General features: G+C 31.8%; 1 protein-coding gene across 22 annotated transcripts in view; it reads left to right on the top strand.

Annotated features, from left to right (window-relative positions):
- The window catches only part of LOC139528622 (unconventional myosin-XVIIIa-like), a 78,983-nt gene that overhangs the window by 35,727 nt on the left and 28,533 nt on the right, over positions 1 to 14,723 (top strand). For 7 of the 22 annotated variants that reach the window (XM_071324679.1, XM_071324677.1, XM_071324689.1 and 4 more), the window contains 8 exons: positions 3,346 to 3,490; positions 4,157 to 4,319; positions 6,064 to 6,458; positions 7,066 to 7,229; positions 9,109 to 9,237; positions 12,011 to 12,154; positions 13,088 to 13,177; positions 14,149 to 14,268. In XM_071324679.1, the coding sequence (XP_071180780.1) occupies positions 3,346 to 3,490; positions 4,157 to 4,319; positions 6,064 to 6,458; positions 7,066 to 7,229; positions 9,109 to 9,237; positions 12,011 to 12,154; positions 13,088 to 13,177; positions 14,149 to 14,268 (1,350 nt within the window). Of the gene's footprint in view, positions 1 to 188; positions 255 to 1,288; positions 1,340 to 3,345; positions 3,491 to 4,156; positions 4,320 to 6,063; positions 6,459 to 7,065; positions 7,230 to 9,108; positions 9,238 to 12,010; positions 12,155 to 13,087; positions 13,178 to 14,148; positions 14,269 to 14,723 lie in introns of all 22 variants that reach the window. The other 15 variants (XM_071324672.1, XM_071324678.1, XM_071324670.1 and 12 more) reach the window with 3 other exon arrangements.

The raw sequence follows: 14,723 nt of genomic DNA, 5'->3' as shown, positions 1-14,723 counted from the left end.
GTGGTCAATATTTGTAAAAAAAAAAATGGAAAGTTAAAAGTATGCATGTAGATACAAAAGGATATTTACTAGGGAGACAGAACTTAACATGCTATGTAATTCTTAAAAAAATAATAGTCCTATCATAAGGGAACAGTGTCATAGCCTGGATTAGATCTTTACTTTAAAAATGATATTTCTATCTTAAGACAACTGTACGACAGCCAGGATTGACAAGACACACTCATGTCAATCATCATCATGATGGTGAAGAGGTATTTCTGATTTATAACATCACAAGTCTGTTTGACATTTCCAGATTGTCTCCCCTTGTATACTTCCTGTAGAATTGTAAATGTCTCAAAACACAAATTAATTGGGATAATTGAAGCACTTGATTTGTTCTTAGTATGGTTGTCTTGTAGAATTGATTCACCTGATCCCAACCTGTGTATGTCTTGTTCTAGCACACATTCTGTCCAATCAAATCAAATTGCATTTCTATGTATGGAAATTATAATCAGTTCCAACAACTTTCAGTAAAACTATTTTCAGTCTGCTTTACATATTAATAGCTTTACGTAACAAGCAAGCACTTGATCTGAAATTTTTCATTAAAATGATTATAAAATATATATCTATATATTTCACATTTCTTTATATATGTATATCTTTCTATGTATTCTTTATATCATCTTTAAACATATACTTCAGACATATACACATGTATGTATGTATAATAGGCTAAAAAAATACTCGCTTTATGCTGTGAACTATAAAAAATATATGTATACTGTCCAGAGACTAGTTTTCACCTAGAATCTATAAAGCACATGTTCTTTGTGCATTCCACTCAAATGTCGCAAATCATAAGAAAGGATAGTTAAACTCTTAATACAGGGTAAAAACCCATTTTGCCAAAAATTTCTAGGGAAAACACTAATTTATTTAAGATATATTCAGGCACACACAATCTACTCCTATGCCAGTAATGATGTATGTCATATACAGCAAAAGTTAGAATAGGAAAGCATGTTGATTGTAATGTTTTATTTTTCATATTAGTATTTTTCATTGGAAACTTTGAAAATTTTAAGGCAATTGGAGATGAAAATTATAAAACTGTTCAAATTAAAAGTATAATGTATTCAAATTTGTTGACCATTAAGTTATTTCCAAAGCATGTAAAAGTTATATGTGATTCACTTGTATTATAGTGTTGCCAACTTTAAATGTATCAGGATAAACGCAGAAAGCTTGGGCTAACATTCTTGTTATAAAGTCCTTATTTGAATTTTCTTTCCTTAAGAATAACACAAAACAAGGTTTGACTAAACACCAAGGGACAGATCACCATCAGGTACCGGCTTATATCACAAAACACAAGTCTGTGGTGTGCTATCTAAACCAGAGCTTGCTTTTCACTGCTTCATGTCATAATACATTGTGTTTGGATTGTATTTGAAATAAATGTATGGATTTGTGTTGAGCTAGATAACTGAAAAATAAAGTTGCGTGATACCTTAATAAAATATATGGTAATATTAATCATTTAAAAGCTGCGTTAAAAATCACATGTTAAAAAAAATTAGCAGTGGAATTTTTGTTTGAGAAAGGCTGACTTCTTTACATTTAAAACGATTCTCTGTTGGTGGCTAACAAGTATGGTGTTTCTAAAAGTTTACAATCAAAGCTAAAATCTGAAATTTTACTTTGAAAAATGAGGATATTTGCAACTCGAAGGCAACAAAGGTATGTGATTCATGATGCATCAGCCCTCCTCAAAAGCAACCCTATTAGTAGTTCCAAATCCCAATGAAGCTTCATATAATGAATCCATAAATTTCACATTCATCACAGTGCATACTTTTGCTGCAAACATGCACATTAAAATTTGTTACAATTGGAGTAAAATATCTTAGGGTGGAAGAGTAGTAGAATTAATGACAAGAACTCAGAAATAGCAAATCTATCTTTTCACTATAACTTACATGCTTAGCTGGAAACTGATATTGATAAGGTAATTATTGTCATAATGGTGGGTATTTGGTATTAAGGGTTATGGTAACTTTTTGTTTGACATGAATCGTTAAAATTCATTGGAAATTGGAAATTTATAATTGCAATAGTGTGTTTCATTGGTTTGTTGGGCCTCCATCATAAATGTTGCTTGTATGGATTTGTTTTGCTCAGATGTCATTTTACCACAAACAAATTGGAATAAATACATATTGCTGGCAGTCTGTGGTAAAAAAAGTTACAATGATTTGGGAATTGTTTAAATCTTTGTTATGCACTTAGTAGAATGTTGGAAATTATTAAAAACAAGATAAATGAAATTGATATATGTAACATGCATATCAAATCCATCTTTTTGAAGAATGATAAAAATTGTCATCAATTATAAATGCCATTTTATAAAATCTGACATGATTTACGACATATTATTACAGTGTAAGTTATTTCCTGATTATTCTTACTATTAAACAGCACAGGGGGTCTGAAGTCCAATGCACCGTCATATTACCTCTTGTTGCTTGTTATGAAATATTACAATCAGATATGCAATTTGTGGTATGGGTTTTGCTCATTGTTGAAGGATGTACTGTGACCTATAGTTGTTTAATTCTATGTCATTTTGGTCTCTGTTGGAGAGTTGTCTCATTGACAATCACACCACATCTTCTTATTTTATATATAATGTAAAATCATGAATTGATACTTGTTTTGGGTCAAAGATCAAAGTTCAAAATGTCAGCAAGACATAACTTAATGGAAGTTTTTATCTGGAACAATACTCTAATAAATTTATGAAATGAACCATTTACAACAGAATATATTGAAAGCATTTTTTTTTTAATATCAGCATTATATCTTTGTAAAGTGAAATTGGTGTTAATTAATGGTGTTGGATTTTGTTTAATGGTTTATCAAGTGTCTTTTATTAATTTATGATTATTTTGTTAACAATTTCATTACACCATCACCATGATATCTACCAATCAATCAATCAATCAATCAATCAATCAATCAACAATAAATCCATCAATCAAAGTATAGATACACATACAAATTTAAACTATGGCTTCCATTTTGTCTTTTTTGCTCTTTTCTACATATAGCCACCAGAACTGCATGAATTTGTCGAATAAACTGTTTTTGTTTTTCTTTCTATTTTTGACTATTAAAACTTTAAAGATCAGCCAGGTTAAAATAATTTGCTGCTGAAATTAATTCTGCATGAATTTCATGTTGCTTTATTTTTTTGTTTTTTGTATATGTTCTAATAAAAAAGCCCTTTTTATAGATCATAATTGAATTTGAGACTAAATAAAAGTTTTATTGATTTGATTTATTATTCAATAGATAAAGAACACATCACAAGAGATGAAGGACAGTGAGAGAAAAGGGTTACTATGGATACTTGATGAAGAGAGTATGTTTCCAGGGGCAACAGAGGACTCATTCATGGACAGATTCTTTACACATCATGGAGAACAGAAAGTTAGAAGTAAGAATAACTGGGGAATTTGATTTTCTATTGTACTCTTTTTGATGTTACTTGATAAAGGAAGAAGATTTCATACATATTTAAGGAATGACTGTAATATATTTTCTGTCTATGAAGAAATAACATAAAAAAATTGATGCACACTGAATAACGCGCGTAGCGGGTTATTTAACAGTGTGCACCACATTTTTTATGTTATTTCGAATAGACAGAAAAAATATTACAGTCATTTCTTATAATTTAATTCTAAATTCCATTTTAAACCGTAGAAAACCACGAAAAACGTTGATGACGTCACGGTCACATGACTAAATTATGTCTATGGGCTCATAACAAAATAGCGTCACCCAATCAGAAGACGCGTTACATCCAAAATTAAATTATTTTGAAGTAAATAATATGTGTTTTCCACAAGTCTGATAAAGCATGCATGTTACATTTAATACGTATTTAAGTACCCCAGATTAAAGATACATGTACTATCATTAGAATGAATGTTGAAAACAAAAGAACTTAATGAAATCTAGTAATTTATACTGCCGTACAAGGGAAATGTTTTATTCTTTGTGTTTGAATCCAAATTATTTGTTAAAGAGAGGTAACTCTTGCTAGCATCGTGATACAAGTCTTTGCTATATATCAATATTTACAATTTTATCATTATAGGAGATAGTTTACTGAGGAAGGCATCAACATTAGGCAACACATTTATTCTGAACCATTTCCAAGGAACCAACCCTGTACAGTATAATGCTAGTGGTTGGCTGAGGGGCTGTAGGGATAATCCAAATATGAAAGTTGCCACTCAAGTCCTACAGGACTCTAAAAGGTCAGTACAAACCATAAGCCACTCAAGTCCTACAGGACTCTAAAAGGTCAGTATAAACCATAAGCCACTCAAGTCCTACAGGACTCTAAAAGGTCAGTACAAACCATAAGCCACTCAAGTCCTACAGGACTCTAAAAGGTCAGTACAAACCATAAGCCACTCAAGTCCTACAGGACTCTAAAAGGTCTGTACAAACCATAAGCCACTCAAGTCCTACAGGACTCTAAAAGGTCAGTACAAACCATAAGCCACTCAAGTCCTACAGGACTCTAAAAGGTCAGTACAAACCATAAGCCACTCAAGTCCTACAGGACTCTAAAAGGTCAGTACAAACCATAAGCCACTCAAGTCCTACAGGACTCTAAACGGTCAGTACAAACCATAAGCCACTCAAGTCCTACAGGACTCTAAAAGGTCTGTACAAACCATAAGCCACTCAAGTCCTACAGGACTCTAAAAGGTCAGTACAAACCATAAGCCACTCAAGTCCTACAGGACTCTAAAAGGTCTGTACAAACCATAAGCCACTCAAGTCCTACAGGACTCTAAAAGGTCAGTACAAACCATAAGCCACTCAAGTCCTACAGGACTCTAAAAGGTCAGTACAAACCATAAGCCACTCAAGTCCTACAGGACTCTAAAAGGTCTGTACAAACCATAAGCCACTCAAGTCCTACAGGACTCTAAAAGGTCAGTACAAACCATAAGCCACTCAAGTCCTACAGGACTCTAAAAGGTCAGTACAAACCATAAGCCACTCAAGTCCTACAGGACTCTAAAAGGTCTGTACAAACCATAAGCCACTCAAGTCCTACAGGACTCTAAAAGGTCTGTACAAACCATAAGCCACTCAAGTCCTACAGGACTCTAAAAGGTCTGTACAAACCATAAGCCACTCAAGTCCTACAGGACTCTAAAAGGTCAGTACAAACCATAAGCCACTCAAGTCTTACAGGACTCTAAAAGGTCTGTACAAACCATAAGCCACTCAAGTCCTACAGGACTCTAAAAGGTCTGTACAAACCATAAGCCACTCAAGTCCTACAGGACTCTAAAAGGTCAGTACAAACCATAAGCCACTCAAGTCCTACAGGACTCTAAAAGGTCAGTACAAACCATAAGCCACTCAAGTCCTACAGGACTCTAAAAGGTCAGTACAAACCAAAAGCCACTCAAGTCCTACAGGACTCTAAAAGGTCAGTACAAACCAAAGCTTTTTTGAAATCAGTTTTGCAAGTAATGTTTATAGGAACAAAAATTTGGTTTAATACTATAAACACCTCTGAAAGATCCTGAACAATGAGAAAACTCTTACACTTTAAAGTAATAGCTGACAGACTCCCTTTTAACAAAGAAACCAAGCTGCTTTATTAACAAAACAACATTGAAGAAGAAGGCAAGAAAAAATAAATACATGGATATAAATAAGAAGATGTGGTACTATTTCCGATGAAACAACTCTCCACAAGAGACACTGAAATTAACAACTATAGGTCACTGTACCGCCTTTAACAATGAGCAAAGTTAATATCGCATAGTAAGCTAAAAAGGCCCAGAAATGACAAATGTGAAACATTTCAAACGCCAAAACTAACCTTCTAATTTATGTACATAAATAAGCATGTTTTAAAAACAGATGTGACATGTCAAGTATCTTGATAGTTATCTAGAGTAAATTGACTAATGGTGTTTTCAGTCATTGGACATTGTGATTTCTTTTTAATTTTATTATCATCTATTTCAGGCAAAATATAAATGAGTTATTTAACAGTGTAAAAGCTCCAGTGGCTGGGATGGTGAGTGGATCTATAGTGGGGATGGAAGGATCTGCTTCATTACGACGAGTTGGTAGTATGAGACGGACATTTATGTCAGGAACTGCAGGACTTAAAAAACGTTCCATGTGTTTACAAGTTAAATTCCAAGTGGACTCAATTATTGAGACTGTGCGGAAAACTAAATGTCATTTTGTACATTGTATTCTTCCTCAGCATAATGCAGGACTCTGGGAATTGAAAACCCCATCCGTACCTCAGGATAAACCTGGAGCAACAGAGGAAGTACTTATGAACGTAACACTTGTCAGATCTCAAATTAGGGGCAGCGAACTCTTAGACTCAGTCAGGATATTTAGACAAGGTAAGTAACTCTTTGAATCAAATATTTGAAACCATGATGATCGAAATTTTTGAAAGGTTTTACAAATATTAAGATGATTGATTTTCTACAGCTGCTATTAAATCGAAATATTCATAAATATGAAAGTTGATATACATGTAGTATGTCACATGTAGTAAGAGGTTATTGGTATTGAGGCAACTTTTTCAAAGGACATATTTTAAGTTTCTATATATAGACAGATTTTTTGCAAAAAGAAGTTTATGATGCAAATGAAGAACTACAAATTGGATTGTATCCATACATGGATACATCCTTAAATTTTATGAGAGAATATGATCAATTGAATTTGAGGTCATTGTGTCTAAGCTCAAGGTCATAGTATCAGAAAAAAAATGAAAATTTGAAAAGTGGTTTCCGGATGTACAATGTTGCAGGAATTTGCAATTTTACTTGGATACGTGTATATTAGTAGTACATGTATGAAGAGGAATATTCCTGTTGACTCAGGTCAAGGTCATACTTAATAGTTATTGGCAAAATACAGTAATAAATGTACTGTCATAAATCATAAGTTATTTGTGGACAAGGACAATGGATATGAAAGCTTGGTTCTTTTATTAATTAGGCTTTCCTGATAATATGGGTTTTGGAGAGTTTCGACAGAGATTTGAAGGATTACTATCACCAAATAATAAACCAGCCAAAGATTTACCAGAAAAACAAGCAATATTACATATACTGGATAATCTGGATCTAGATAAACTTAATTACAGAGTGGGACTTAGTCAGGTTAGTAACGGGTTAGAAAATATATAATTAAATAACTTGTAAGTAGATTTAAAATAAGTTGTGTCCGATAGAAATCCATCTTATGCAAACCAACATCCATACATCTGTTAACCTATTTAGGTTTTGAAAAAAAATGTCAACGGAAAGTCAGGGAGACTGTTTGCAATTTTTTAATTGTTAATCGAATGCTACATAAGGGAACAAACTTGATCTTTTATTTCATTGTATTTCGTATATGAATGTTCCAAAATCAACAAAAATCAAATACATGTACATATTTATGTACACTTGCATATAAGTTCCATTCCTATCCAATGCATCTCAAATGTTTGACTTAGCCTAGTGAGATAATTGATTCATCACATATACAGGATAACCAGGACTTTATATCTTGTTAAACAGATACTCCATTTGGTGAGGCTTGTTTTTCAGTAACTGTACATGGACTGCGTTGGATAGAAATCGACCTTATGCAAATAACTATTAATACATCTGTTTACCTATTCCGGATTGAAATTATCGCTACAGAAAGTGAGTAACTTTTTGAAACATTGAGTTGTTATACGAACCCTACTAATTTCACCAACATTCAGTTTTCGTTTCTCATTTGAATGTTAAAAAAAAAAAAACAAATATTTTTTTATGTACATGTATATGTGCATGTGCATAAGGTCGATTTCAATTAGATGCAACTGACATGATAGGCATCATATAATTACACCCCCATTTAAAACAGTAGGTGTATACCAATTCACCTCTGTCTGTCCGTCCGTGCATCAGTCCGTACATCACATGAATGTTTTGGTCGAATTTTCTCAGGAACTACATTACAGGGATTTCTAAAACTTAGTTTCAGGGTTTATATAAGTCAGTTATACCGTGTGATGCATTTTCAGATTCATCATTCAACAACTTGTATCATTTTACACATGATATCCAAGTTAAAAAGTTTCGTCACTTAAGTGCTTCCTTTTTACTGAAACATTTGGGGGGGGGGGGTGTTCATCAGGGAGCAGTAGCTCACAGTTTCACTTGTTTTGACTCCGTTGATCAAAAATCTGTTTTACTTTTGTAGACATTTTTCTTTGTAAACTTTTTTTACAAAATTTTACTTTGTAAAAAAATTTCTAAAAAACTTTTCTTTGACATTTTACTTAGTATACATTTATTTTTCTGTAAACTTTTCTTACATTTTTTTTACTTTTATGTACCTTATAATTAATGAACCATTTCTTTGGTGCAGTTTTCAATTCTTAGGTGAATGAACAAAAAAAAACTAGAAAAATTAAAAGAAATTTAAAAATAGAGAATCATGTTTTGGACCAGAGTCAATATATTTTTACCACATCTAATAAATTTCCTTCAGGGCAATTTAATTAGATTAGTGGTTAATAATGTACATGTACAATAAAAACTTTCAGCCTTTTCCTGTATATCAAGATTAATTATTAATAAACAGTAAAACATACCAGACATATAAGATTTGTATTGATTTTATATCTTGTCAGACAGGTTAGAAAAAAAACCTTATTTACTGGTAAATTGTTTCCTTTATCTTTCATTGATAATAAGCAGAAAGTAAATGTTAAGAAGCAGAAATGTGGTATTAAGTAATCATTAAGTTTTATGTGGATTAGAAAGCAGATTGGTAGTTATATGCAGTAGAGTAAATAGAGTTTCATTTATCTCACAATACATGTATAAAATTGGTTATTGAACTTAGTTTGGGGAAAGATGTTCCCACAGTGAAAGCTTAGTACTCTAACTGATGATATAGTACCATTGCTGGGAATATGGTTTGGATTAGATAATAACAAAATATAATTTTTGGATACAAGTTGAACAGATGTATTTTCATGACAGAAATTTCCTTTTTCAGGTATTTTTCCGAGCTGGTGCACTGAGCCAGTTAGAAGCAGCTAGAGATGAAAAAATCACGGGAACAATTGTAGCATTCCAAGCTCGTTGTCGAGGAACCTTAGGCAGGAAGAAGCTAAAAGAATTACGGGTAGGTTATAACATTGCTGTGTTTTAAAATAGTTTCAGATACTGTGGATGCATTTATTTTGTGGGTATCATTGCTGAAAACTTTTTTTTTAGTTGATATTTGATTTCGTGGTTTTGCCAATTGCTGTATACAAAGTCTATTGAAAAGATGTTATTCGTTGAACATTTGAATTCGTGGTTTACATTGAATAATGATGAATCCACAGTATGTAATTCTTTGATTAAAGAGAAGCATTTTCATGAACGAATGATAATAGCAATATAGGCATGTTATTGAAAATATGACAATTTTTAAACTATAATATGATATAATCATGCCACAAGTATATGTACATTTGTTAAGTGATAAGAAGCTATATTTTACTGTCTTACTTAAGTTCACTTTTCGGAATCTAAAGGACAATTGGCAGTTTCACTATTCCTTCATTGATATAAAAAGAACTTCTGTCCATTAGTAATCAACTTTTTAACCAATCACAAGGCTTGATGAGCATGTTTTTATACGACCGCAAAATTTGAAAAAATTTTCATCGTATATTGCTATCACGTTGGGGTCTGCGTCGTCGTCATCGTCGTCGTCGTCCGGCGTCCGAATACTTTTAGTTTTCGCACTCTAACTTTAGTAAAAGTGAATGGAAATCTATGAAATTTTAACACAAGGTTTATGACCACAAAAGGAAGGTTGGTATTGATTTTGGGAGTTTTGGTCCCAACATTTTAGGAATTAGGGGCCAAAAAGGGCCCAAATAAGCATTTTCTTGGTTTTCGCACTATAACTTTAGTTTAAGTTAATAGAAATCTATGAAATTTTGACACAAGGTTTATGACCACAAAAGAAAGGTTGGGATTGATTTTGGGAGTTTTGGTTCCAACAGTTTAGGAATTAGGGGCCAAAAAAGGGCCCAAATAAGCATTATTCTAGGTTTTCGCACAATAACTTTAGTTTAAGTAAATAGAAATCAATGAAATTTAAACACAATGTTTATGACCACAAAAGGAAGGTTGGTATTGATTTTGGGAGTTTTGGTCCTAACAGTTTAGGAATAAGGGGCCCAAAGGGTCCAAAATTGAACTTTGTGTGATTTCATCAAAAATTGAATAATTGGGGTTCTTTGATATGCCGAATCTAACTATGTATGTAGATTCTTAACTTTTGGTCCCGTTTTCAAATTGGTCTACATTAAGGTCCAAAGGGTCCAAAATTAAACTTAGTTTGATTTTAACAAAAATTGAATCCTTGGGGTTCTTTGATATGCTGAATTTAAAAATGTACTTAGATTTTTAATTATTGGCCTAGTTTTCAAGTTGGTCCAAATGGGGGTCTAAAATTAAACTTTGTTTGATTTCATCAAAAATTGAATAAATGGGTTCTTTGATATGCAAAATCTAACTGTGTATGTAGATTCTTAATTTTTGGTCCAGTTTTCAAATTGGTCTACATTAAGGTCCAAAGGGTCCAAAATTAAACTAAGTTTGATTTTAATAAAAATTAAATTCTTGGGCTTATTTGATATGCTTTATCTAAATATGTACTTTGATTTTTGATTATGGGCCCAGTTTTCAAGTTGGTCCAAATCAGGATTCCATATGAAATATTGTGCAATAGCAAGAAATTTTCAATTGCACAGTATTGCACAATAGCAAGAAATATCTAATTGCACAATATTGTGCAATAGCAATTAATTTTCAATTGGAGTTATCTTTCTTTGTATAGAATAGTAGTTGATAATATATGTTGGAAATTTGCCAGACATGACTATGATGTCATTTTCTATTTTTATTTGCCAATAACTTTATGTAAATGACTTCATTGGAAATTTGCCAATATAAAATGTTGCTGATGAAGCTTTTTTTCCTTATCTTATCTAAAATGTTTTTAGATAATGTATGTTGGACATTTGCCAGACATGACTATGATGTCATTTTCTATTTTTATTTGCCAATAACTTTATGTAAATAACTTCATTGGAAATTTGCCAATATAAAATGTTGCTGATGAAGTTTTTTTTATTGTTTTATACAATAAACAATGTATATTCACTTTTACTACCAACCAATCTTTACCATTCAGTGATAACAAGCACTTTATTTTACATTTTAATATTTTATGATGTATTTAAAAGAGTAGTTATTGTTGCAAACTCCATTAGAAATTTGAATTGATATCAGTTTTGGAAAAAGGGAAACGGGGATGTGAAAAAAAAGGGGGGGGGGGTTAAATTTTTCTCATTTCAGATTTCATAAATAAAAAGAAAATTTCTTCAAACATTTTTTTGAGAGGATTAATATTCAACAGCATAGTGAATTGCTCAAAGGCAAAAAAAAACTTTTAAGTTCATTAGACCACATTCATTCTGTGTCAGAAACCTATGCTGTGTCAACTATTTAATTTTAGATTTAAATAAGAAGAAATCTTTAATTGATTTGTAAAATCTTGACATTTGTTTTGTGTAAAAAAAAACCATGTAATGTCAAAAATTTGATCACAATCCAAATTCAGAGCTGTATCACGCTTGAATGTTTTGTCCATACTTGCCCCAACTGTTCAGGGTTCGACCTCTGCGGTCGTATAAAGCTGCGCCCTGCGGAGCACCTGGTTATAAATTGGTTAAATGATCACTTTCTTCAAATAAAAGCCAAGAAAGCGCTTTAAGGGAGACCATACCAAGGCTGTATAGATAGTGAAGAGCGTTAAAAATCTCCCATCATCAAGGGAGACAATTTTTCTCAGATATTGTGATATTATTTTATTGTTATTCTAAATTATTTTACAGGTTAAACATATAGCAATCAGCTGTATACAGAAAAATGTAAAGAAATTTATGTTGATACGAGATTGGTCATGGTGGAGGCTGTTTACCAAAGTACAACCAATGTTAAATGTTCATAGAACAGAGGAACAACTTCAAGAAAGGGAGGTAAGCCATTAATTTAAAATTTATTCATAGGAAAAAGGGGTACCTTATGGATTTGCTTATGTTTGTATTATTTTATGTGAACCGAATCTAAAAAAAAATTTCATGTTTATATTTGTATTGGACTGGGAGGTAAGGTATATAGAAAATAGAAGGGAGATAACTGGAGGTAAGGTATGTAGAAAATAGAAGGGAGATAACTGGAGGTAAGGTATGTAGAAAATAGAAGGGAGATAACTGGAGGTAAGGTATGTAGAAAATAGAAGGGAGATAACTGGAGGTAAGGTATATAGAAAATAGAAGGGAGATAACTGGAGGTAAGGTATGTAGAAAATAGAAGGGAGATAACTGGAGGTAAGGTATGTAGAAAATAGAAGGGAGATAACTGGAGGTAAGGTATGTAGAAAATAGAAGGGAGATAACTGGAGGTAAGGTATATAGAAAATAGAAGGGAGATAACTGGAAGTAAGGTATATAAAAAATAGAAGGGAGATAACTGGAGGTAAGGTATATAGAAAATAGAAGGGAGATAACTGGAGGTAAGGTATATAGAAAATAGAAGGGAGATAACTGGAGGTAAGGTATATAGAAAATAAAGGAGAGATAACTAAGTAATCATATTTTAAATGTTACAAATTTGCTTTAAAAAATATACCTAAATATAATTGAGGAATACCAAAGTTTTATGGAAAACAATACTCAAGAATGAAAATGTCTGGAATTATTATAAAGTATCAGCATTGCCTGTAAATTTCTGACTAGACGTCAGAATCTAACTATTGGTGTGACCTACAAAAAAGCTTGTAACTGGGTTTTTTTAAAACATATACCATGTATTCATATGTATTATTTGGTTGCTGTAAATTCATTTTGAATAGTTAGTTTTAAAAGTTAGCAGTAATATTGAAGTTATACTACAAACATTGTTAATTACAGATTGAAGTGGAGCATTTAAAGAGCAAATTAGAGAAGATTGAAAGAGAAAGAAATGAATATAAACAACTGTATGAAAAGACAGACAGCAGGGTGAGTAAACATGCATAACAAAAAAGAATTTATGTTGTAAATTTTTATAGGAAAACTAAAAAATTCCTACGATAATTTGAAAACGATCAGAAATAAGTTTTATATTGGAAGGAGAATTTCAGTAAACATATACATGTTGTCTGTTAATCATTTCACTAATAGGAATAACAGGAGATGTAGATTAAACTTAAATCTGACAGCAACTGAACGATACAAAAACCATCTACATCTTCAGGTTAGCATTTGGTACTCACAATTTTTCCTATGTGAAAGTTTAATAGACAAATCTAAATTATGGTTAGAAAATGTGAATTTATCTAAAATCTGAAATAATTTAATCCGTTGGACTATCTTGAGTTATTTGCATACCTGCCAAGTTTTCAAAATGCCTATGGGGGTTTTGCGTGCAAGATGGCTGCCATACTCCTAAAAAACCTTCAAGGGGGCCTTCAAATACAGTATAATGTTGTTTTTTTGCTTTTTTCATACTTTTATAAGCCTCAATTCATTGTAAAATTAATTGGTTTTTTTTAAAATTGTGGACATAATTGCTCTTTTAATTGGGGAGCCTCCATGGGGGAAATCCCCCGCAAATAGTGACAGTTGGCAGGTATGTATTTGGGTCCTTTGTAAAGGAAATATAAGAAAAGCTTTCCGTTTGTATTGTATATGAATATATAAGTATGAAATAAAACATGTGAAATAGTATATAAAAAAAAGATATTGTATGATTGCCAATGAGAGAACTATCCACAAAAGACCAAAATGACACAGACATTAACAACTATAGGTCTGCGTACGGCCTTCAACAATGAGCAAAGCCCATACTGCATAGTCAGCTATAAAAGGCAATGTAAAACAATTCAAATGAGAAAACTAATGGCCTTATTTATGTGAAAAAATGAATGAAAAACAAGTATGTAACACATAAACAAACGACAACCACTGAATTATGTTGTATGATTATATAGATGTCAGAAGTGCAGGCTGACCTGATAGAGGAACATTCAACAGCTATGCATGCTTCTGAAATGTTGGAATCAGAAACAGCTGAGAGAATGCAGCTTAGTAAAGAACATAAAGATTTACAGGTATATAACAAATACTATTGTCAAATTAGAATGAAAGGAGATAGCTGAGTTAGTGTATTCTATGGGTAAAAATAAAAATTGGACTAACTAGAAAATAAACAATGATTTCCAACAATTTTTTACTGTTGTTCCATCTTGGTAATTTTTTAAAGGCCTCAATGAATCAAATATACTCATAATTTATGTTCAATTTAATCCAATTTGAATTAAAAGTTTTTCTAGAGATAATAAAAACAAAACATTATGAATATCAGTAAAGTTCCATAATAATGCAGATATCATCATTAATGAAAGATGGCAGATTTTGAAGAAAAATATGTGATAACATTGGATGTTACAGTTGTAGATATTTAAAATTAACTAGTTTACAAATTTTTATGGTAAAAAAAAATGTTTGTTTTTTTTTTAGATTTTCTGAGTTTTTAGCATATTAATCTTCTACCTTTATCAGTAGA

This window comes from Mytilus edulis, chromosome 6, assembly GCF_963676685.1.
Source record: "Mytilus edulis chromosome 6, xbMytEdul2.2, whole genome shotgun sequence".
Taxonomy (NCBI): domain Eukaryota; kingdom Metazoa; phylum Mollusca; class Bivalvia; order Mytilida; family Mytilidae; genus Mytilus; species Mytilus edulis.
The sequence above is the reverse complement of the archived record's forward strand: the minus strand, read 5'-3'. Positions and strand labels throughout refer to the sequence as shown.